The sequence below is a fragment of the Panthera pardus genome, unplaced genomic scaffold (assembly GCF_024362965.1).
Source record: "Panthera pardus isolate Hobbes unplaced genomic scaffold, ASM2436296v1 HiC_scaffold_27, whole genome shotgun sequence".
NCBI lineage: Eukaryota > Metazoa > Chordata > Mammalia > Carnivora > Felidae > Panthera > Panthera pardus.
In genome coordinates, this window is record NW_026526843.1 from 98506729 (window position 1) to 98530301 (window position 23573).

At 44.5% G+C, this 23573-nt stretch overlaps 1 protein-coding gene across 24 annotated transcripts in view; it reads left to right on the forward strand.

Moving 5' to 3' along the window:
- The window catches only part of DMD (dystrophin), a 2111713-nt gene that overhangs the window by 2083913 nt on the left and 4227 nt on the right, over positions 1 to 23573 (forward strand). For 16 of the 24 annotated variants that reach the window (XM_053892047.1, XM_053892044.1, XM_053892055.1 and 13 more), the window contains one exon: positions 12131 to 12223. In XM_053892047.1, coding sequence (XP_053748022.1) covers positions 12131 to 12223 — 93 coding nt within the window. Of the gene's footprint in view, positions 1 to 12130; positions 12224 to 20343; positions 20376 to 23573 lie in introns of all 24 variants that reach the window. The other 8 variants (XM_053892050.1, XM_053892052.1, XM_053892058.1 and 5 more) reach the window with 1 other exon arrangement.

Below are 23573 nucleotides of genomic sequence, written 5' to 3' on the forward strand. Positions count from 1 at the left end.
CAGCACATGTCAGTGACTCCTACACATTGCAGACAAACGGCGGGGGGGGGGAGAAACACCCCCCGTTGAAACAGGTAGGAGAGGCTGAGACACAACGCAATGCCGTCATAAACTCCAGCCCCCGTGTGGCAACACGCAACTGGGGAGAGCTCTGAAGCTCACATCTGATGCCCCAGCTTTCCAGACTCCTGCCTGAGAGATGGGCCCCCAGAACATGTGGCTTTCAATTCAACAGGGCATGAGTCCAAGATAGCCGAGGGCTCACGCAGACTCACCATGGCTAACCCCTCGGGGCTCCGCGCAGGGGCGACAGAGTAAAATACACCCACTCAGTCTTCAGAGAGGCCGCCTAATTTATCACAACAGCTTCAGCCTGAGGAGTAGGCTTCTAATTTAACACACACACAGGGGCCACCTGAAATACTCCCCAGCGAACGTGGAGGCTGGCGGTTACCATCTTGCTGCCCTCCCGCCTCCTCCCTCCAGGTCACGTGCCATCTCTTGGTTTTCAAGGCTGCCACCCGGGAGACACAGAACTTGATCATCCGGATTCAGTGGCCAGTAGGGCTTGTGTTCACAGGTTCGGTGGGATGGTGGCCAACAAAAAAATGTAAACGGCTCTCCCTCGGGGCTCAGAGCACAGGGAACCAACACTCCCTCCCACCTCCCAGCCTTGCCCTGAACAAAGGAGATCCGCAGGCTTGAAAAGCTGCTGGCTCCGATCCTGCCCTTTGGCACACTGACAGGTCTTGGCTTGCCCTCAATCACTGGGTGCCACTAAGAACCAAGAAAGCTGCTTGGACAAACACAAATGTTTGAGAGACAACCAAGAGCTAGGGCAGAGTTGAAAGAGAAGATTCGTCTACAAGAATTTTAAACCAGTCCAAGACTGGGAGAGGTGGCTGTTTTATCCAGTGCATAGAAACCGACACAGACTGTCAAGGAAAATGAAGGGGGATATGTTGCCAATTAAAGAACAAAACAAAACCTCAAAAAAGATGTTAATGAAATGGACATGAGTGACTTTACTGATAGAGTTCAAAACGATGGTCCTAGTGATGCACATCACAGTCTCGGGAGCAATGCACCTAAGGTGAAAACTTCACCAGAGACAAAGAAAATAGAAGACAGTACCCAGTTGAAACCACGAAGCTGAAGAATACAATAATTGAGCTGAAAAATACTTGAGAGGGGTTCAGTAACAGATGACATATACTCAAAGAATGGATGAGCAGTCCCAGACAGGACAGTAGAATCCATCCATCAGAAGAGCAAAGACTGAAAATGGCCTAAGAGACTTCTAGAATACAATCAAGCTGACAAATATTCACATTAGAGGGGTCTCAGAGGAGCAGAGAGGGAAAGAAAGGGTCAAAAAACTTCCCTAACTTGAGCAAGGAAACAGACATCCAGATCCGGGAGCCCAGAGAGTTCCAAGTAAGAGGAATTAAGAGACACACACCCAGACATGTTATAATTAAATTGTCAGAAGATACAGACAAGGAGAGAATCTTAAGCAGCCAAGAAAATGTGTGAAGTACAAGGGAACCCATATAAGACTATCAGATTTGTCAGCACAAACTCTGCAGGTCAGAATGGAGTTTAATGATATATTCCAAGTGTTGAAAGAAGAAAACTGCCATCCACAATACTCTATTCGGCAAAACTGTCCTGCAGAAGTAAAGCAAAGATAGAAGAGTTTTCCACACAAGCTGATGGAATTCACACCACTCGGCCAGTCTTACAAGAGAGGCCAGAGGGGCTTCTTTAAGCTCAAAGGGCACTAATTAGTGACAGGAACATATATGAAAATATAAACCTTACTGGTAAAGGTAAATACATCATTACATTCAGAATAATGCTGTAATGGTGGTAGGTTAATCGCTTAGAAATTTCATATGAACGTTAAAAGGCAAAAGTAGTAAAAATAATGATTCATTAATGGATGCACTAGATAAAAAGATATAAATTGTGTCATCAAAAGTGTAAAATGTTGAGAGAGGAGTAAAAATGGAGATTTTTTTGTTTTTTTTTAATTTTTTTTATTTATTTTTGAGACAGAGACAGAGCATCAACAGGGGAGGGGAGGAGAGAGAGGGAGACACAGAATCCGAAGCAGGCCCCAGGCTCTAAGCTGTCAGCCCAGAGCCTGACACGGGGCTTGAACTCACGAACCGCTAGATCATGACCTGAGCCGAAGTCGGACGCCCATCCGACTGAGCCACCCAGGCGCCCCAAAAATGGAGAGTTCTAGAATGCATTCAAACTAAGTTGTTACCAACTTTAAACAGACTATTACACATAGATTGTATATAAGCCTCATGGTAACCACAACACAAAAACTTTTGGTAGACACATAAAAGATAAACAAATCAAGGCACATGACGACAGAAGATCAAATCACAGAGGAAGAGAGTAAGAGAACAAAGGAAATACAAAATAGCCAGAAAACAATTATGAAAGTGCATACCTATGAAAAATTATTTACGTTTCTTTCTCTTGCGAGAGAGAATCCCAAGCAGCCTGTGCACTGCCATCACAGAGCCCGATGTGGAGCTCGAACCCATGAAGCCATGGGATCTTGACCTAAGCTAAAGCCAAGAGTTGGAGGCTTGACTGAGCCACCCAGGTGCCCCTGAGATATTACTTTAAATGAAAACAGACTGAAACCTACAATCTAAAAAGCCCCACCCAGGACTCCAGTGTGCTAACTCACAGAAGACTGAAAAGGACCAGCACCTTGTGATTTCACTCAGATGTGGACTCTGAAAGACACAATAAATGAACAAACAAGAAGAGTCAGAGTCAGACCGATAAATACAGAGAACCACCTGATGGCTGCCAGAGGGGACAGCGGTAAAGGATGGGGCAAGATGGGTGAAGGTGAGTGGGAAATAACAGTCTTCCGGTTATGGGATGATTGAGTCAAGGAATAAAAGGCACAGCACAGGGAATGTAGTCAATGATAGCATTGTATGGTGACAGATGGGAGCTACACTTGTGAGCACAGCGTAAGGTACAGAGAAGTTCAGTGACTAATGTGACATTGCATATCAACTCTACCCGAAATTTTTAGGAACTCCCATCTACGTGCTGCCTATAAGAGACTCACTTCACATACAAGGACACATGCAGACTGAAAGTAAAGGGATGGAGAAGGATATTCCGTGGAAATGAAACCAAAACAAAGCTGGGATGGCTTTACTTCCATCAGACACAATAGGCTTAAAAACAGAGACTGTCCTAAGAGACACACAAAAAAAGGCACTAGGTATTAAGGGGACAGTCCAATAAGGATATGACATTTGTATGTATTTATGAACCCAACATAGAAGCACTAGAATATATACAGCAAATGTTAACAGAACTAAAGGGAGAAATTGACAGTAATACAGTAAGAGTAGGGGACGTTAATATTCCCCTCTTTATTAACGGATAAATCATACAGACAGAAAATCAGTACGCAAACACTGGACTTAACGGATAACTTAGATACCCGGAAACAGAATATACCTTCTAAAGCATAATTGGAACCATCCCCAGGATAGATCCTAGGTTAGAGGCCACCAAACAAGTGTTAGTAAGTTTAAGAAGATTGAAATCAGGCATCTTTTCTGACCACAATGGTCTGAAACTAGAAATCAGTTACAAGAAGAAAACTAGACAATTCCCAAAGAGGTGATTAAACAACATGCTCCTCAACAACCAGTGGATCAAAGAGAAATCAAAAGAGAAATTTAAAAAATACCTTGAGACAAATGAAAGGGGAAACAACATACCAAAATGTATGGGACACAGCAAAAGTAGTTCAAAGAGGGAGTTCACAGTGATAAATACGTACGCCATGACACCAGAGAAGTCTCAAACAACCTAACTTTACAGTTCACGGAAGTAGAAAAAGAAGAACAAAGTCCAAAGTTAAGAGAAGGAAGGAAATAAAGATCAGAGTGGAAATAAAGGGAATAGCATCAAAAAAAGGCAAGATCAATGACACTAAGAGCTCAGTTTTTGCAAAGATAAAAATAGACAAACGTTTAGCTACACTCACCAAAAGAAAAGGAGTCAAAATTAGAAATCAAAGAGGAGATGTAATAGGTGATGGGGATTAAGGAGTTTACTTATTATGATGAGCATCACGGATGTATGGAATTGTTGAATCACTATATTGAACACCTGAAACTAACATAACACTGTATGTGTACTGGAATTTAAAATTAAAACAAGAAAAGGAGATAATAAAACAGATTGTCCGAAATACAAAGGATCGTAAGACACGCTTAAAAACAATTATACGCCCACTACCTCGACAACCTCGAAGAGATGGATGGATAAATTCCTAGAATACCGCAACCTACAAAGACTGGGTCATGAAGAAATACAAGATTTGGCAAGACCCGTTACTAATAAGGAGGTTGAACTGGTAATCACAAACCCTCCAACCGACAAAAGTCCAGGACCACATGGCTTCTCAGGTGAATTCTACCAAACATATAAAGAGTTCATATGTATCCTTTTCACACCTCCAAAAAACTGAAGAGGCGGGAACACTCCCAGACTCATTTTACGAGGGTAGCATTACCTTGCTACCACAACCGGACAAGGACACCACAAAAGAAGAAAATGATAGGCCAATATCCACGATAAAGACAGATGCAAAAACCTCGGCAAATGTTAGCCAAACAAATTCAACAATATAATACAAGGATCGTATACCACGATCCAGTGGGATTTATTCCAGGGATGCAAGAATGGTTCAACGTCTGCAAATCAATATGACACAACACAGCAATGCCACCGAGGATTAAAATCAGACGATCCTTTCAGTAGGGGAAGAAAAAGCATATGAAAAAATTCAACATCCATCCATGATAAAAACTATCACCAAATGGGCATAGAGGGAATATACGTCAACATAATAGAGGCCATATGTCACAAGCCCACCGCCAACATCATGCTCCACAGTGAAAAACAAAGCTTTTTCTCCAGGACCGGGAACAACACAAGGGTGTCCACTCCCACTGCTTTGATTCAACATAGTACTGGAAGTCGTAGCCAGAACAATCACTGAAAAAAAACAAAAACCAGCCATCCAAATCATAAAGGAGGGACAAAACTGACCCCAGTTTGCAATGTGTTTTATATAGAGAAAAGCCTAAAGACTCCACCCACTAATTTTTAGCGGGACTAATTTTTAGCAGGCACTCCACCCACTAACTAATGATTAGTTAGCACTAATAATTGAATTCAGTAAAGTTGCAGGATACAAAAATCAATATCCAGAAACCTGTTGTTTCTCTACGCTAATAACAAGCTATCAGAAAGAGAAATTAAGACAACAACCCCATTTACATCAAAAAGTAAATACATAAAACACCTGGGAATACATTTAATGAAGGTGCTGAAAGACCTGTACAGTGAAAGCTATCAACCATCGATGGAAGAATGATGAAAGAAGATGCAAACAATGGAGAGCTATTTTATGCTCATGGGTTAGAAGAATATTGTTAAAATATCCATCCTACGTAAAGCATTTGAGTTAATGCAGTCCCTATCAAAATCCCAATGGTATTTTTCACAGAAACAGAACAATCCTAAAATAGGCATGGAACCACCAAAGACCCCCAATAGCCAAAGCAATCTTGACAAAGACCAAAGCTGGAGGCATGATGGTTCCTGATCTCAAACCATATTACCAAGCCATAATGGTCCAGACAATGTGGTATTGACATTTAAAATCAAACAGAAAGATCAACGCAACGGAGTAGAAAGCCCAGAAATGAACCCATGCATATATACTCAATTTATCTATGACAAAGGAGCCAAGGATATACAATGGGGAAAAGAAAGTCTCTTCAGTGAATGGTGTTGGGAAAACTGGATATCCGTAGGCAAAAGAATGAAGCTAGACTACTATCTTGTACCTTGCACAAAACCCAACTCGAAATGGGTTAGACTTGAACATATGACCTGAAACAATACAAGTCTTAGGAGGTAAGCTCCTTGCCATCTGCCTCAGCAAGGACTTTTTAGATTTAGCACCATAAGCACAGTTAAGCAAAAGCAAACAAGTAGGACTACATTCAACTGAAAACCTTCTGCACGGCAGAAGACACCATCAACGAAAAAGGCAACCTATGGAATGGAAGAAGATATTTGCAAATCCTTTATCTGATAAGAGATTATCATCCAAAATATATGAACTCCTACAACTCAATAGAAAAGAAAATCTGATTTTCAAATAGGCAGAAGAGCTAAATAGACATTTTCCAGTGTTTATGTCCAACAGGTACATGCTTCCTGCTCTCAAATAGATGGCCAAAAGGTACATGAAAAAGTGCTGAACATCACTCATGTCCAGGGAAAGACAAGTCAAAATCATAATGAGATTTCACCTCACACCTGGTGGAATGGCTATTACCAAAAAGACCAGAGATAACAAGTGTTGGTAAGGATGTGGAGCAAAGGGAATTCTTGGGCATTGTGGCAGGAATGCAAACTGGTGCAGCCACTATGGAAAACAGTATGGAGGTTCCTCAAAAATTTAGAAGTTCAAGTACTACATGATCCAGTAATTCCAGTTCTGGGTATTTATCTGAAAGAAGCATAATCACGATCTCAAAAAAATATCTGAACCACAGTGTTCACTGCAGCATCAGTTATAATAGCCAAGACATGGCATCAACCTTCATGTCCAATGACCGATAAAATGTAATGTGTGTGTGTGTGTGTGTGTGTGTGTGTGTGTGTATTCAATGAAAATTAAACCATCAAAGAGACTAAAATCCTGCCATTTGTGACAACATGGATGGACCTTGCAGGCATGATGCTAACTACACTCAGTTAGAAAACGATAAATACATGATCTCACTTATATGTGAACTCTAAAGGAAAGGAAAGGAAACTCCTAGATACACAGAACCAGATGAGTGATGGCCATAGGCAGGGTTGGGAGAAATGAGTGAAGGTGGTCAAAAGGTAGAGGGGCGCCTGGGTGGCTCAGTCGGTTGAGCGTCCGACTTCGGCTCAGGTCACGATCTCGCGGTCCGTGAGTTCGAGCCCCGCGTCGGGCTCTGGGCTGATGGCCCAGAGCCTCGAGCCTGCTTCCGATTCTGTGTCTCCCTCTCTCTCTGCCCCTCCCCCGTTCATGCTTTGTCTCTGTCTCAAAAATAAATAAACGTTAAAAAAAATTAAAAAAAAAAAGTAGAAACTTCCGTCGATAAGTTTTGGTGATGTAACATACAGCATAGAGACAATTAACAATACTGTACTGTGCTGTATAATTGAAAGTGGCTGAGTAAATCTTAAAAAGTTCTTGTCACAAGACAAAATGTGTAGGTATTTTGGCGACCAGTGTTACAGTCATCAATTTGCAATATATACATATTTCAAATCATTATGTTGTACACCTAAAAAAATAAATTGAATATTGGCTCTGAATGTCACTACTTTTCACTGTATCATTCACAGTGTGGAATGACCCCCTTCCATACTGACCACCTAATCATTGGCATCATCATTAGACACCAGAATATATTTAAAAACCTGTACAAAGCAATTGTATTCAAAATTGAAACCAGGTACCCTAAAGCCTAATTTAAAAAGCCATCGGAGAAAGGCAGTAAAGATAGAAGTAATAAGGCAATCATACATCGAGTTGGAAACTGGTTCAAGACATAACGTGATTTACATTAGTAATCTAAAGAAAAATAATGGTGGGTGTAGTTGTTTGTATACAGCCCCCCTTTTAAGAGAAAATCTAGCACACTGTTCCTATTTGATACAGAGAAAGCAGTTGGCTTAGGTATCATCAAAATCACAGATAAAAGGATTTGCAGATCTTTTCAGCATAGGCTACATAGGTTCTGGCTGGTCGCCTTTTTTTTTTCTTTAATGTTTAATTTTGAGAGCGCACAAGCAGGGGAGGGACAGAGAAAGAGGGAGACAGAATCTGAAGCAGGCTCCACACATTAGCACAGAGCCCGGCATGGGGCTTACACCCACAAACTGTGAGATCATGACCTGAGCCCAAGTCAGGGATGCTCAAATGACTGAACCGCCCTGGCCGAAGTCGCTTTTTAGCAAGTAGAACCATGATCATTTCAGTCGAGCAAAGGGAATTGGGTCACATGGGCTATCACGCCTTCAAGTAAAGCCTAAAACCATGGTGAGTGTCAGAATTTAAAGAACATTTTGTCCATAGCAAACCAACTTTACCCTGTCTTATTTTGGTGCGTTCGTTTTTTTTGTAAATGTATCAGTCATTTTGTTGGACCACCTTCAGACAGGCTATGGAGGCTATAGCTAATAATTCAGAAAGGATTTTGTTTTACATGTTTGTGGGAATCAGAGTGGAGTAGACTCTACTTGAATCATTGTTAAAGCACTTTCATTAACTAAGTATGGAATCCATTGACCATTAACAATATGCTGTTTGAGCAGGCAGTGAAACAGTGTAATAGGATTAAAGCCTGGCCAAATTCCTAGGGTATACAGTTGGGACTTAATATTTTCTTGTTCGATAACTGGCTTTGGGGGGGGGGTGTGGGGTAAGGGAGAACCTGTGGTCACTGGTGTTATTTAACACATTTCTGGGTTGCCTGTGATAGCTACACATGAGTATGTGATTAGAAGATGTATAAATATTAGTAGCTTTCTGGTTTGATGTCTTACAATGGTATGTAACAGTCACCTAATGCCGTGTGACAAAATAATTACAAAATTATCAGGTTACATATTTCTCGTTCATGCGCCTCTTGGTTGGCTGGAGTTCTGCTGCAGCTCATCTAGGCTTGACTCCAAGTTGTAGGGTGGATTCAGGTCTGTCCCATCTCCCTCTCCTCCTTCCTGGATGAGGAGGCTCTCTGGGCTACTCCTTACAGGAGTAGCTGTCTCATGCGCTCCTTACAGGACATCGGCACAAGAGGACAAGCCCAACAACCCAAGGACGTTACAGAACTCCCCTTCTATCTGCCAACATTCCATTGGCCAAAGAAGGTCACGTGACCAAGTCCAAATTCCTGGGGCAGGGGAGCATGCTCCCCCCCAGTACTCGGTCACTCCCTTCTGTCTACACGGACCTTCTTGCTGTTTGAGCAAGCCAGTCACACTCCCCTCTCAAAGTCTTTGTGTTTGCTTTCCTCTCTTGTATATCCATGGGTCATGCCCTCACGTGCTTACAGTTTTTGCCCGACTGCACCTCATCAACGAAGGCTTCCAAGATTCCCCTTCCTGAAGGTTCCCCACTCATCCTCTCTCGTGAAGGTTCCTCACCATGTGACATACTTACCTAACTTACTTGTTTAGACTGTGTACCTCCATATGAATGGGAGTTCCATGGATACAGGGCTTTTTTGTTGTTGACTGCTATCTCCCCAACACTCACAACAGCACCTGACATAGAGTTGGCTCTTGATAAATGTTAGTATAAATAAACTAGTCTTGCCGTGTGGTCATCTGTATGGCTATTTTTTTAGACATTTAAAATCTGGCTCAATGTCAAAGAATCCAGTGGTGTCGCTCCAATTTCAGGTGTCATTGAGCAGTTTTCACTTTTCAGTATAATTGACACAGAAAATATTAGCCGCCAAGCATGTTTCAGCGTCGATTCAGCTCTACTCATGCACACACGTGAGAACTCTGAGGTTGATTCTTAAAAGGAGTAGTTAAGCCCAGAGGACTTTTTACTTAGTGAGGCAGTCTTGAGCAACCAAGAAAACAAGATGATACTTTATTCGTGTATGTACTGTGCAGGATGTACGAGGCACTTGAAAAATATTGGAAGGGATACCTTCACCACTGTCCTGAAAGTTTTCCGTTAAAGCAAGCCAATTTTAGATTTGTACTTGGACACTCGGATGTGAAACTTACAGATAATAGTTCATCCGTAAAGATGAACCTGGTCGACACCATTAGGTTTATGCTTTAAACTTTGATCCCTGAAATAAGTGAGGCAGACGAAGGCCTACCCCATCCCTGAACTGTATTTGAATCTTACCACACTACTATTCAGTTCCTGGAGCTCCAGGGTAATGTAATTCACCTGTCAGGCTGGTCACGCTTGCCTCTGTTGGTTCGGATTTATTCTGTAAGGCGTATTCTGGCTCAAGCAGACGTACTGCCATTCAAAATGCCTCATGTTCCACAACTTGGCAAAATTTGCATCAGTAATGGGATGAAGACGTGCATTCACCTCTGCAGTTGTCAGGATTCTGTTCCTGCTGGCATCGTTTCATTCATTCCACCCTCACCACATAATGGTAGTTTGAACTCTCAGGAAAAAAGAAATTAAAGGTGCTCTATTTCATTGTTTTCATTGCTAAACACATAAATAGAAGGAAGTAGTGTGTGTGTGTGTGTGTGTGTGTAGATTGGTAGGTAGCTACCGTAACTTCTTTTTCTATCTTGTGATCTTAATTTTCACCACTTATTTCTTGTCCTTAGTATCTGAAAGAGGTTTTCTATGGTATATTACCATGAGACTCACAGAAGTAGAGGCTCTTTGTCTGTCCTGTGCCCCTAAGCTCTCCACTCTGATGTTGACGTACAGCCTTACATCCACCGGGATAGGACTCTGTCTTTGCGGTGAACATTGGGCCAAGGATTGTTTGAGCTTACACTTAAAAAAAAAAAAAAAAGGTGAAAACTTAGTAATGAATGCAGGATTATAATCGTGAATGAAGATCCCAGTGGCATAGACAAAAGGAGATAACAAGCATGTTTAGTTTACGTCACTAAATCGCCGGCTGTCCAGTCATTTCCAAGTCCGATGTGAACCTGAGGTTGTCCTTAAGCATCTTCATTACTGTTGATCTGGAAGCAAGGTCTTGCTTTAGATGCAAGTGACACTGTCCTGAACGAATAGAGCTTGAACTTAAGAACATCAGAAACTCAGTTTGCAGAGACTTTGAGAGTTGCAAGTAATTTTGTTCTCAGTGAAGAAATCTCTCCCTTGCTGCAAATGTCTGAGGTGCGTTCCTGTCAACCCATGAACCATCATCAGTAGAGACATACAGATCGACATCACCTTCAAGAGGACTCCCTATCTCAGACGAGGACCGTCCATCCCTAATTCCTTTTTCTTCCAAAACATTCTTCTCCCTTCACGTAAACAGATTCTTAAAAATGAGAAGGAAAAAAAAAACAAAACACAATTTCCCCTTTAGAAGCCTCCAAAAACACGATGATGATAAAGCAGGCCCGTGTAACAAAGAGGAAAGGAACATTACTCCCCAGTATCCTTCGTATCCACGGTCCTTAGAATAGTAATATTTCACGCCCTACATAGGTCACGTGCAACTTTTATTTCTCCCTATTTCCTTGGACTTTAAAAGTACTTGAGTTTTATTTGTTACCTTTGGTTAAATGTCAAAGGAAAGAGTGGAGAAAACCCCTCTGTCTCCACTTCTTCCTTTCCTTCCTAAAGTGCAGGCAAAATGTCACGTTCTTAGTTCCTTTTGTCGAACAGGCACACTGCAAGGGTCTAATAATTTTTTCGTTACAAAGGAAAACATTTCACCTTTATTAATGGGGCCTAAGAAACTTAGGTCGATTTTATCTTGGCTTCTAAACAGGTAAACCATTTCCTTCTCCCAAGACCAGAATATAGATCCCCGCATGGAGTTCTTCCCTTGAAGAAGTCATTCCCCAATTATTCAGCTTGAGGGGTTATTTTTATTGATGTTATTTATGAGCAAATGGAAATGATTCTAAAATGACTTTTTAAACATTTTTAAAATTTTTTAAAAAATGTTTTTATTTCTTTTTGGAAGAGAGACAGCGCAAGCGGGGGAGGGGCAGAGAGGGAGGGAGACACAGCATCCGATGCAGGCTCTGAGCTATCAGCGTAGAGCCCAACGCGGGGCTCGAACCCACAAACCGGAAGATCACGACCTGAGTCAAAGTTGGACGCTTAACCGACAGAGCCATCCAGGCACCCCTTATTTTGTATTTTATAGTAATCTCTGCACCCAATCTGGGGTTCAAACTCATGACCCCAAGATCAAGAGTCACATGCTCTACCGAATGAGCCCCCCAGGCACCCCGACTTTTTAAGTGGGACCGTGGGCTTTTTCTCAAAATGTCTGTTTTCCGTAAGCGTCACTGGCCATTATGTGTGCTTGCTTTCGTTCAGGCGAGGAAGACCTGCTCAGTCCTCCCCAGGACACAAGCACAGGGTTAGAGGAAGTGATGGAACAGCTCAACAACTCCTTCCCTAGTTCCAGAGGTAAGGCCCACGACGTGCAAGTAACTCACTCCTACTGGAATTAGACCCCTCGTTTCTGTACCCTAGCCCACGTATTTCCCGTGTTTAAGGAGGCACTTGCTGACAGAGTGCCAGTCTGGGGTCATTGTGCGAAGACAATATTGTTGAGTGTCGAGTTCTGGTTTGGATGACTGAATTGACTGGTTTTGGATGCTGGTTGAATTCAAACACCGGTATAATAGCGTTGTCTCTAGAAATAAGACTATCAACTTACACGTTATCTTACTTGCTTTGCGCATTAGTCTGAAGCGTTAATTATGAGATAAGATAGCTTATTCTTAAGAGCAACGATGATGTGACTTTTACAAAGAAATTCATGCCCCGATGGCACCTTTGCCGGGGACACACAGTCGATACGCGCGATACGGTGAAATCCAGAACGGGCCTAGTATATGGTTGCGGGGGGGGGGGGGGGGGGACTCTGCCTTCCAGTCTGATGCCCTTTATATTCAAAAATTGTATCTTACCCCATTTGTTAAGTACAGGTACAGTGAACTCTTTGTATGCTACTTTGTTGTTGACTTCACTTTCCTAGGTAGAATACCATCTCTGTAAAGAAAGATGTTAATTCTATTAATGCCTTTATTTCTCAGCGTCACTTTGACCTTGCGTATTTTGCCCCTCCTATAAAAGCAGCATTTTACCCCCGCCAGATTTTCCCACTAGCCTGTAGGAGCTTCAGATGTCTTCCTTCATCCAAGGAGGTACTTGGCTCCCATTGCTAGCATTTGGGAGTGTTTATTTTACTTTGACATAACATATTTTACTTTGACATATTTTGTGACATAAACCAGAGTCACCGACCCCCCTCCCTTCAATGAATAAAAAGAATGGCTGCAGTCACCTGTAAGCAAGTAGATGGAACACCTCGACAAGCCAAAGCGGAGGACACGAGTCTCGGTGGGCAGGGATCGGCATCCCTCGTGGGCAGCCCCGGAGGGAAGGGTAGCAGAGAATCTGGCTGTTTGTTCCTCTCCGTAAGGGCCACGAGGAGGGTATTTTGAGTCCTGTGTTTTTCTGATCTTTTTGTTCAGGGTCAGCCCCCGGTGGCCGGTTCCTAGCTCTTTGCTGTATGCGTGAACGTTGTACGGTGCACATTAAAAGCACCAATGTTCTGATGGAGCGTTGCTAAGGAACTGTTGGCGGAAGCTAATTTTAAATGTCTGCACCAGCCATCTTTTCCCTGCTGAGTGCCTCTGATGTGTTGATTTTAACACCTAAAAATCTCAGCTGTCTTCCACCCACCCCCACCTCCATCTTGACTGTCTTAGCGGTCTTCTGTCCCTAGATGCCATGGTTCACGAGAAGACCACACGTTGGTGTGATGTCAATCACATGCTCTCCCTTTTATCCCGCCAGCTTTTACCGGCACCTAACTTTGGACCACTGGAGGTGTTAGGGATGCAAAGAAATGCCAGATCCCTCGCCCTCGAGGCGCTTACGGTCAACTGTGGACTTCCGAAGTTCACATTAAAGTATAGTATTACTGCCCTGACCTAGGGCTCTAAGACATGAGGGAATCCCAGAGGCACCCTTTTGGATAAGAGGGGTTAGCCTCAGGCGCAGTGAGGGTCTTTCTCAAGTTCACACAGCCAGAACTTTGGGCCCCACACGTAGCACACGTTTCGTTGACGCCGTCCTATCCCTTGAAGGTCACAGACGGCTTCCTCGTCCCAGACCCTTAAAATGAAAGCTCGCTTACCTGCTCTGTGGGAAGTTGGTGGCTGCTTCGTCGATGCCCTGGGCATCTCCTCCACATTTAAACTAGAGTCGAGTGGAGGCCATAGAAGGGCCCATGGCCCCGCTTCCCTTCAGGCAGCCTTTGTGTCCTGGGCCTGTGACCCATCCGAATTATCTTCAAGTCCTTTGCACACTCTCCCTGCATCCCCCCCCTTTTAGTGCGTGAAGCTAGATACCACACGGGTATGGAAGAAGCCACCTGGAAGAGGGCAAATTTACCTCCTCCGATTTATGTGGCAGTTAGCACCTCTGACGTTAAATTTACTTCTGTGATGGTGATCTACTTCTGTGGAAACTTGGGGGAGCTTCGGGCCACCCCGATAGCGTTTACTCACTTCGCGCTTAGAGAAGCATACCTTCCACCGAGTGCTGATGTGAGTTCTCAGAGGATAAGGAGGCTTTGTCTGACCAGTTCCCTTAACTGAGTTCCTACCTAACAGTAGGCCGGAAGCCTGAGAGAAGTCATTTATTTTCCTGAGGAAAGCAATGAAGATCTGGCCGTTCTTTCTGCGATGCTGTTACCTTGACTTCTTTTTTTGCTACTTCCTGCCACGTTAGGCCTTACCACTGAGCCCCTACTATTGCGCACCCATTTCCAGCGTGTGGGGGCTCCTCTCACGGCACCAAGCAATTTGGACACCATCTGCCCAGAGAGAGCATCACATGCCACAAGTTTAGGGCTTCAGTCCCGCAAGACTGCCCTCCCCCTTCACCTGGGCTTCTGACCCGCTGTAGACTTAGGGGTTCCAGTGACCCACTTCTGGGGTGGTACGGCGGCTTACACCACTCAGAAACGCTTCCTTCACTAGATCAGCGTGTATTACGAAAGGCCGGAAGTCCAGAACAGCCGGACGGGAGAGGTGCACGGGGCAAGGCGTGGGGCAAGGGTGTGGAGGTGCCGTGCTCTCTCGGGGTGCACTGCCCTCCCAGGACCTCCACTGTTCACCGACCCAAGAAGTTCTCCCTCCCCCTGGGTTTTTAGGGAGGCTTCATTCCGAAGGTGTGATTGATCACATCATTGGCCAGTGGTGAGGCAACTCAGTCTCCAGCACCCCCAGTTTCCCTCCCCGGAGGTCAGGGGGTAAGGCTCAAAGTTCCACCCGCCCCTAAACCCGGGGTTGGCTTCCCTGGGACCCAGCCCCTACGTTTAGGTGTTTTCCTAGACTTGCCTCATTACTTCAGAGGAACTTTTCAAAGGTCTTAGGAGCTCTGTGCCCTGAAAGGGAATTGAGACCTAATACGCATTTCTTCATTCTAAATCACAGTATCACAGCTTGTTTCCCTCAAGTTCAACTGGATAAAAAGTCTCATCATTAGAAAACTAGGATGGAAAATATATATACAGTAGGTTTTAGTGGGCGCATCTTACCAGCTAGTAGGTACGTTGGGTTGATACCGAGAAGAGCATTTTGAGCCCTAACATCTCAGGATTACAGGCTCTCGTACGTGGAAAGGCCTCAGAGGGTCATTTGAGCACTTCTGATAACCACAGCAGTGGCTTTTGACCTTTTTGACCACTCTCCATAGTAAGAGAAACAGTTCACATCTCAAACTGGATTAAGGATGTAAGATACATTGGATGTGTGTATGTGTGTACAGAAACACATACGTATACACCATGTATATACGCCACAGATATATGTGTCTGGTCACATATACGTACGAAGATCAGCAAAGTTTCGCGAAGCACTGCTTCCTATACTACGTAGAACGCACACCGTGTCTCTGCTTTATTGATTCCAAAATCAAACGCTGGCTGCAACCCACTAAACTGATTTTCGGACGCAGTGGTTTAAAGAAGAGCGATCCAAGTGATCTCGGTTTTCCTTGCCCAGATGAACATCTTTTTTAAAAGAAAGTTACACTTATTGGAAACATTTTACCGTGGAAGTTTCTGCCAAGACCTTCCTGATAGCTTAGAGGACGCTGTACTTTTACTCTGAGTCGGCCACCCGTGTTCCCATTGCTGTGTTAGGATGAATGAAGTTCACGGTTGCTACAGCTGTTTCGGACAGCTGTCTGGGTAACTCGGGACAGATGCCGGAGCCAGAGGTCTGACATTTAGTGGAAATGCGCTGTTAACTACCACCTCGTGGTTTACTTAACCCTGCTAGATAATTGCCACCAAGGGAAAAGACTTTTTCAATAGAATAGTATGTTTTTCATAAATGTAACGTATATAGAGAGGGGAGTTGTTTTGCATTATCCGTTTACAGCTTTTTTGTTGCCGTGGGCCACAGTTTTGACTTCAGGCTCCAGTCTTAAGGTATCCACAAATCCTCACCTCGCCTTCTCACCACAAGTACCCGGAAGCCCCAAGTGCCTTGCTCATGGCCACTCACCAAGTGAAATTAGGCTCCTGATCTTATCTCGCTGGCCTTGCTGAACTGTTACCCGAATTAATCAGGGGGTTACGTGCCCCTCCGGCTCGTGAAAAAACTGCTAGCCAGCACTGGCCTGCCTCCTAGCCAATATAAATTTCAGGGCGTTCAAGGTGTGAACCCGTGCATGTTTAGCTTTGTGGTGATATCTTTCCTGATGAATCTCGGGATAGAGTTAGTTATTCACAACCACTTGAGGGATTTGAGCGGCTCAGTGTATATTAAACACAGAACGTTAGCCAATTTCTATCGGATCTCTCTATCTACCAATAAGACGTCCCTCCGTCTGTTAAGTATCTGTAGAAGTGGAATTCCACTGTAATAAAAATCGTTATCTACTATAAGACACTTTCTGATTCTCCACCATTCTATAGGAACAGTACATGGGCAGAATGAACAACAGACATCAGTTAAAAATAAACAATTTCAGTGATTCGCCCCTATGTCTCTGAGCATCTCGCATCCTAACAAAAGCGTTTTTCCATGTATGTGCATTTACGGAAAAAATGCTTCCCTTGTCAGTGGTATGGGATTGGCTTCTCTAAAAATGGGGTGCCGCTCTATACTAATTAACGAACGATAGGATTCGAGAGAAGCTCGTACTGCAATAAAGACAATTTACAGCACAGTTAACAGTGCTGTGCAGGCATTTCTGCTGCCTGTACAATCTCGTACCTGCTGACCCGTGTGCCGCGTTTTTACCCCCAACGTCCACGCCATCCTCTCATGTCACCCAGGCCTCCATAAAGCCCACACGCATTCTGTCAGATGCCTCTAAATTAGCAACCCAACAGCTTGACAAAACCTGCCATCTTCTCAAATTCAAGTCTTGTCTGTGGTTCTTTTATGCAAGAACAGCATAAAGACGGAAGCATTCGTGTGCCCCCTTTCAGGCACCACTCTGTTTCCCTCTAGCTTCCGTGCATTTTGAGCCGTTAGCCCTTTATACCACGGGCCGACAAACTACAGGCTAGGAGCCAAACCTGGCCCACTCCCTGTTCTTCTAAATAAAGTTTTATTAGAACATAGCTATACCCCTTCACTTATGCTCTATCTATGGTTGCTTTCTCACTCCAAGGACGCAGTAGTTGCGACAGAGTTGAACATTTGCTAAACAGACCGGGTGGCTTGCAAAGCCTAAAATATTCACCGTCTGGCCCCTGACACGCACAGCTTGCCGACCCCTGCCTTACACTGTTGCGGTCCATTCTAAGCTCATTACATACGCACAGTTAACACACTTCAGTGCTGGTCAACTTTCAGCTCAACAGAACCGTGCTTTTGGATGGACGTGTGTATTTGTGTCCACGTTCACCAGAGACCACACGTGCTTTAAGCCTGAAAGTATAGCCGTTTGAATCTTCTTTCGCTTGTGATAAAACAGGAACCCTAAAAAAGGGGCTCGTTCTTCCTGAGCTTTTTAAAACAGTTGGTAAACTGAGATTACAAAGCTGAAGTTACCCCCAAAGTGGTAACGTCTTGGGATTCTGACCCTAAAGGATGAATCATCTCAAATTCATACTGCGGGAGGAAACTTGACTTCTCCAGACCCGACCGAGCCCTTTACTCAGACTCAGGACTTCCCCCAGTGTACTTCCTTTTACTCCTGATTCACTTCCTGACAACATATCACAGTGCCAGATGGACAGCCTAAGTGAAGCTCTCAGGAAACTCATTTCCGAAGAATGTATTTGTGAAATAAAACTTATCTGGCGCTTTTATTTATTATTTATTTTTACCGGTAGAGAATATTTTGAAGCGGTGCAGGCAGTTAGCCTGTATTTTGTCACTGGAGAAACTAGTCCACCGCAGTGGGAAACGTTATTTGTTTTAACTTTGTTTAAACAAAAAGCGGAACTTCCTTTTGTGCTGTGGGAATGAGCACATCGGGACCCAAGCGATGAGGGCGGATTGTGAAAGAGATTAGGATTGACGTAGCTCTGGAAGGTCCGTTGTACGTGAAACGTGGTTTCTGAAGAAGTGCCCGAAGCAAAACCCAAGTCATTTGCTGCATATTCGGTGATGACCCGCAGATACCAAGCTCTGAATATGGCTTGGCGTAGAATAAAGACAGGTAACCCTTATCACTCCAGGAACCATAATTACATTCTGAGACTAAATGCCGTTACTTTCTAACGGCACTCTTTCCTAAGGCTCTTTCGTTTGAGAAACAGACCCAAGTTACAAGCCAGTATAAGTTACCAGCCCTTGGGACGCAAGTTAAACGGTAATGGGCAAGGCCAAGTTGCCTAAAACACCAAAGAACTCTTGACCGTGATCTCGTGGCTACCTTACTAATTCATTTCAGCCCGTCTTTATCAGATGCCCATAGTGTTGGGGTGCAGACGTTATTGGAGCTAGAGAGGACGGCTAAGCCACATGTGGGCCCTGCCCTCAAGGACTCACAGCCCTGTAGGGGAAGGGAATAAATTCTACCACCAGACAGTATAACCGTGAAATAGAAAGATTAGAAAACAAAAAACTTGCTCAAGGAGTCCAAAGCAATGGATAAGTCACTCATGCTGGGACTCTTTTGAACTATCAAGAAGGAAAGGAGGTTCTCCTCCCTCTCCTTTTTCCTGTCATCTGGTTTGGGCCTACCACTGGCAACACCCACTGCTGAGGAGCCAGTGCCCTTTTTTCTCTCTTCCCTGCTTTGAGGAACGTCCTGAATACCTTGGCCATGCTTACGTGGTCGAGCGTGCGGTTTTCATACTTGTAAGAAATCTTGGGAGTCACGTGGGAAAATTCAGAACGAAGGAAAAGAGGGAGGGAGGAAGGGACGGAGAGTCCTACTTAGAGAACCTGTAAATGCGTACTAGAGGTTTTACACCCTGACCTTGAATTTGGAACGATTTCTTTTGGAATAGAAGTTCCCTACTTCTTTGGTCTGCACGAGTAGTCCTCACATCGTTGTGGGGTGTTTCGGTCCTTGCGGCCCCTGAGCATGGTGGACCCCGGGGGAAAGGAGGTGACGTACTAGGGGTTCTCGTGGCTCCGTCCTGCATTCTGGGATTTCACCTCAGACTGTCGCAAGATGTGTCTCGCTGCTCAAGTCGAAGTTTGAAAACCAGTATTTCACCCGAAGGCCCTCGTGGTCAGAGGAGATTCCAAGCCCAAGACCTGCTGGGTATGGTCAGAGGTCCCGAATTTTCTGTCCACTTATGGATATTATCATACAAGATTTTATCAGAACCTACTCTCCAAAACTAAGCATACCCATGGAGGATTCCATAAAACAAACAAGGCGACTGGGTCTTTTGCCACTGACTCTCAAGGCGCCTGCTACCTGCCGAATTATGGGGAGGAAGTTGAAGGCTCATTCCCGGATCTGGCTCTGTGGCTTGCCCATTAGTGGGGCTCCTCTCCTTCCCCCCCGCCCTTTTTTTCCTTCTCTTTTCTCCAACGCCCCCCACCCCCCATCATCCTGGGCATGCTCGGCCTCTGCCAGACAGAACAGATTGTCCCAAGGGGATGGAGTCTCGCTTCTGTGGCGTTTTGCCTCGCATTTGGGGTGCAGACTTTTGGGACACGCAGTCAGCTGCTGTTCACGTGCCAGTAAGTTGTGAAGTTGAGAGTGACGAGATGGGGATTGTTGGACGTGCAGCCTGAGGTTCTAAAGCCGTCCTTGAAAACAAGGCTCACTTAGTCAGATTTCTCCGCTGTGCTCGCTTCCATCCAGTTTAACACATGAATTCTATGGATTCTGTAAGTGATGTCTCCTGGATCATGTTATCTGTTTACACTGATTTTAAGTGTATGTAAAGGTTATTTGACTGGATGTGTCTTTCGGATTTTTTTTGTTTTGTTTTGGTTTTTATTTTTTTCCAGAAGGGAATAAATGAATTGTCATCTCAACATTTGTTTGGTAAAAGCAGCAAGACGGGTATGAAACTGTTTATTTATGCATTTTTTTTCCTTTCTGATATCTCTGCCTCTTCCTCTCTCCCGTTATTAAAGGAAGAAATACCCCTGGGAAGCCAATGAGAGAGGTTAGTGAGATTCAGGCTCACGGCCATGGCTTCTGTGTGTCTCATCACGCTTTCTATGTTTGGCGCTTGTGTAAGAATTGTGTGTGTGCACGCGCATGTATGTACTACAGTGTGTCATCCCGTAAGGACGGTAGTCACCTCTCCACTTGCAGCTCATGAGGAACATTCTTCAAATGTTCACCGCCATTGTCATCACCATGACGACAGGAGCAGGGGTTGGGGGAGCAGGAATCTCTCTAAAATGGCAGCCCTCGTGCTCGCTTCGGCAGCACATATACTAAAATGGCAGCCCTGCGTGGTCCCCAGGTTGGAATCCTGCAGTTCATCGTCTCTCGCCATTTGTCACACGAACAGAATCCTCAAAACGATGAATTTAGCCTTGAACATAACCGACGAGTCGTGAAGTTTCTGCCTACTTCCAGGACCTTAGCGTTTTCTGCCAGTGCCCTTGGTTTTTATTCTTCCAGAATGAGTTCGTTTTGTTTTTGTTTTCCTTTTTCCTCATCCCCACCCTCCTTTCCCACTTCAGCTAACCTTTTTTTTTTTTTTTTTTTTTGAGCACTTACTGGGCCAAGCACTGTTGTAAGCACTTGCCATCTTTTTCATAGTGTAATCTTCATGACAAACCTGTGAGGTAGGTACTCTTATTAACCCCGTTGTCCAAATAAGGAAACTGAGTCCGTGAGAGAGTAAGCAAGCAGGGTGTCCCAAATGACAGAGCCAGAATTTGAATCCAGGCAGTCTGGGCCCAGAGCCACACTCTTCAGTCTTCATCGCCGCCTTAGCAAATGGTGTTTGAAAGGCTCGTGTCATCTCAACTGGCCCTTTCGAGAGTGCGCTTTCTCTCCCTGGCATTTGGAACCAGACAGAACACATCCAAGGAGGGATAAAAATTGAATGTTGGAGACTTGAGGCTTTTTCTAAGCGCCTGTTGATGGGTTCGAAGCGGGTAAGATACAGTATTCTCACTGAACGTGGCTTGAGATTTGACAGGCAAAGCTCCTCCATGCTTCTGTCAGAAACATTGTCTCAACATTGCATTACCTGATCAACGGCTATTGGAGGACAGTGTTGAAGGACAGCTCAAGTGAAACAAGCTTGTCCTTACCTAGAGTTTAGCGTGAAGGATGGGAGAAGGAAAGGTCCTTGATGGGTAGCGCCAACCTATGCTGTTCCGGGACACAGGTTGGACAGGTAGAGAGTTCTCATGTGAGAAGATTCTAGATCCTTAGCGACAGGATAGCCAAGAGTCATCCCGGATTCGTTTAAACATAAGGAGTCCTACTGGAAAGTCTGCCAACACCATGCCATGCAAGTCTAATGAACTGAACGGTCCTTCGGTGTGTCTGTACCCATGCTTTCTTCCAAGGCTTGGGACAGTGGGGTCCTGGGGATGGGGGGAGTGGCAGGCTGGGAGGAGAAACTGAGGACACCTGAGTTGGTGAAGCAGTGAATGCTCCTGACCGTTTGCCTGGCTCACATACTTCTTATGTGAGGCTTCTTGGGTTCATTCTTATGGTAAGTGCCCCTTACAATTGATTTTGACGTGCTATGAAAAGTTGCACCTGAATTTTGACCACCCTGAACGTGTTTCTCTCGTGAAGGAATTTTACAACAGGCCAGCAATACCTATCATTCGAGTCACACGGGCATTTGGAAACTTTACCACCTGAGTTGTACATTCGAGTCAGACAAGTTTCCAGAAATCCAGAGAACCGGAGTGATTTTTTAGTGCTACCAAAATGACCTCACGTGTACAGTAGATTAGATATTTTTTTTTCAAAGATTAAATTGTAGAGAAGAAAAACACGCACGTCACTGCAGTATTCTGGCCTTGCTGTGGCCAACTGAATGCGAACCATTTATTCGGGAACTGTATTTTTAACAAATAGGGTGCCAGATTGCTACTGAGGTCTTGGATCTCTGCCAGAAAGTCTCAATTCCAATCACTGTGGAAAACGACTCCCTCCGGCCGTGGTGGCTCGTGAGACTAAATGTGTTGTGGTTAGCGCCAACTTGGAAAAAACACACAACCGCCCTAATGTTCGATGCATGGTGCCCTTGTGTTCAACAATCCTTGCTTAAGAATGGATTAAATCAGTACTTTCTACAGACGTATTTTTATGTCAACTCGTGCCTGAAGCTGACTGCAAACCCCTAAATCCTGCCTGCTTTTCAGTGCCCCTCACGTTCCTAGTGCGAGATTTTAATTTTGACTTCAGAAAAATCTGTCAGGTAAAATTAATGACCTCACTAATGTGCTGCCTTCCACACATGGATAATAGAACCAGGATCCAAATCTGTTTTCTGTATCCCTATCAAGCTGTAGTTTTATGCCTCCGGGGGATTGAGTTATGATTCTTTGGGGCAGTATTTTGTCAAAGAGATAGAATTTTTTTTTTTTTCTGGCTCTAATGAAAACCTCCGTGAAAAACATTGCAGTCATTACTCTGCTGAAACAGGTATTTGTAAATAAAGCAACCAAAGGCAGAATACAGATGCGGTGAGGGGACTCTGAACGTTCTTCATTTTTCTAGCACAGGGACAGCCGTGAGGGCACTTGTGAACCCTGTAGACCGTCCAGACAGGTTACAGGCCACCTGGTGTTTTGTGGGCGTGGGCGTGGTGTATTTAAGAGTCACGGACGTCTCTTTTACCCAGTAACTTTTTAAATAGCAGACACCCCTAGAAGTGATGCCTCTGGAGAGGCTCGAGAATTTGCCTTCCGGGTAGTAAACTGAACACCATTGCAAGGAGTAGAAGCGACACGTACGTGGCTGTATAATCCATGAGCGCATTTCCTCTCGAACTGCAGTCCATGTTCCCTAGCACACAAGCTAAAGTAAAATAGGTACTTTTTGATTATGATCAGTAAGCCCGCGGGGAAAAGGAGTTCTTCCCTGTTCGGTTTGTGTTTTGTAATACATGGTCTGTCTCCCAGGTGGGCTAGCCCCTAGTTGGATGTGGGTGATGAGAAATAGTTTGAGTTCTAGTCACTTACCAGCTTGTAAGGGTCTCAGGGTTTTGTTTTTCCTGGCTTCGTTGATAGCTGCGAAGACTGCAAGCAATTGCAAACTTGCAGGTAGTCCACACGAGTAATCGGGTAGATCTCCCTGGGTTTCCCGGCAGTCCGAAAGAGATACGAGGGGGCCGCTGGGTGGCTCAGTCGGTTAAGCGTCCGACTTCGGCTCAGGTCGT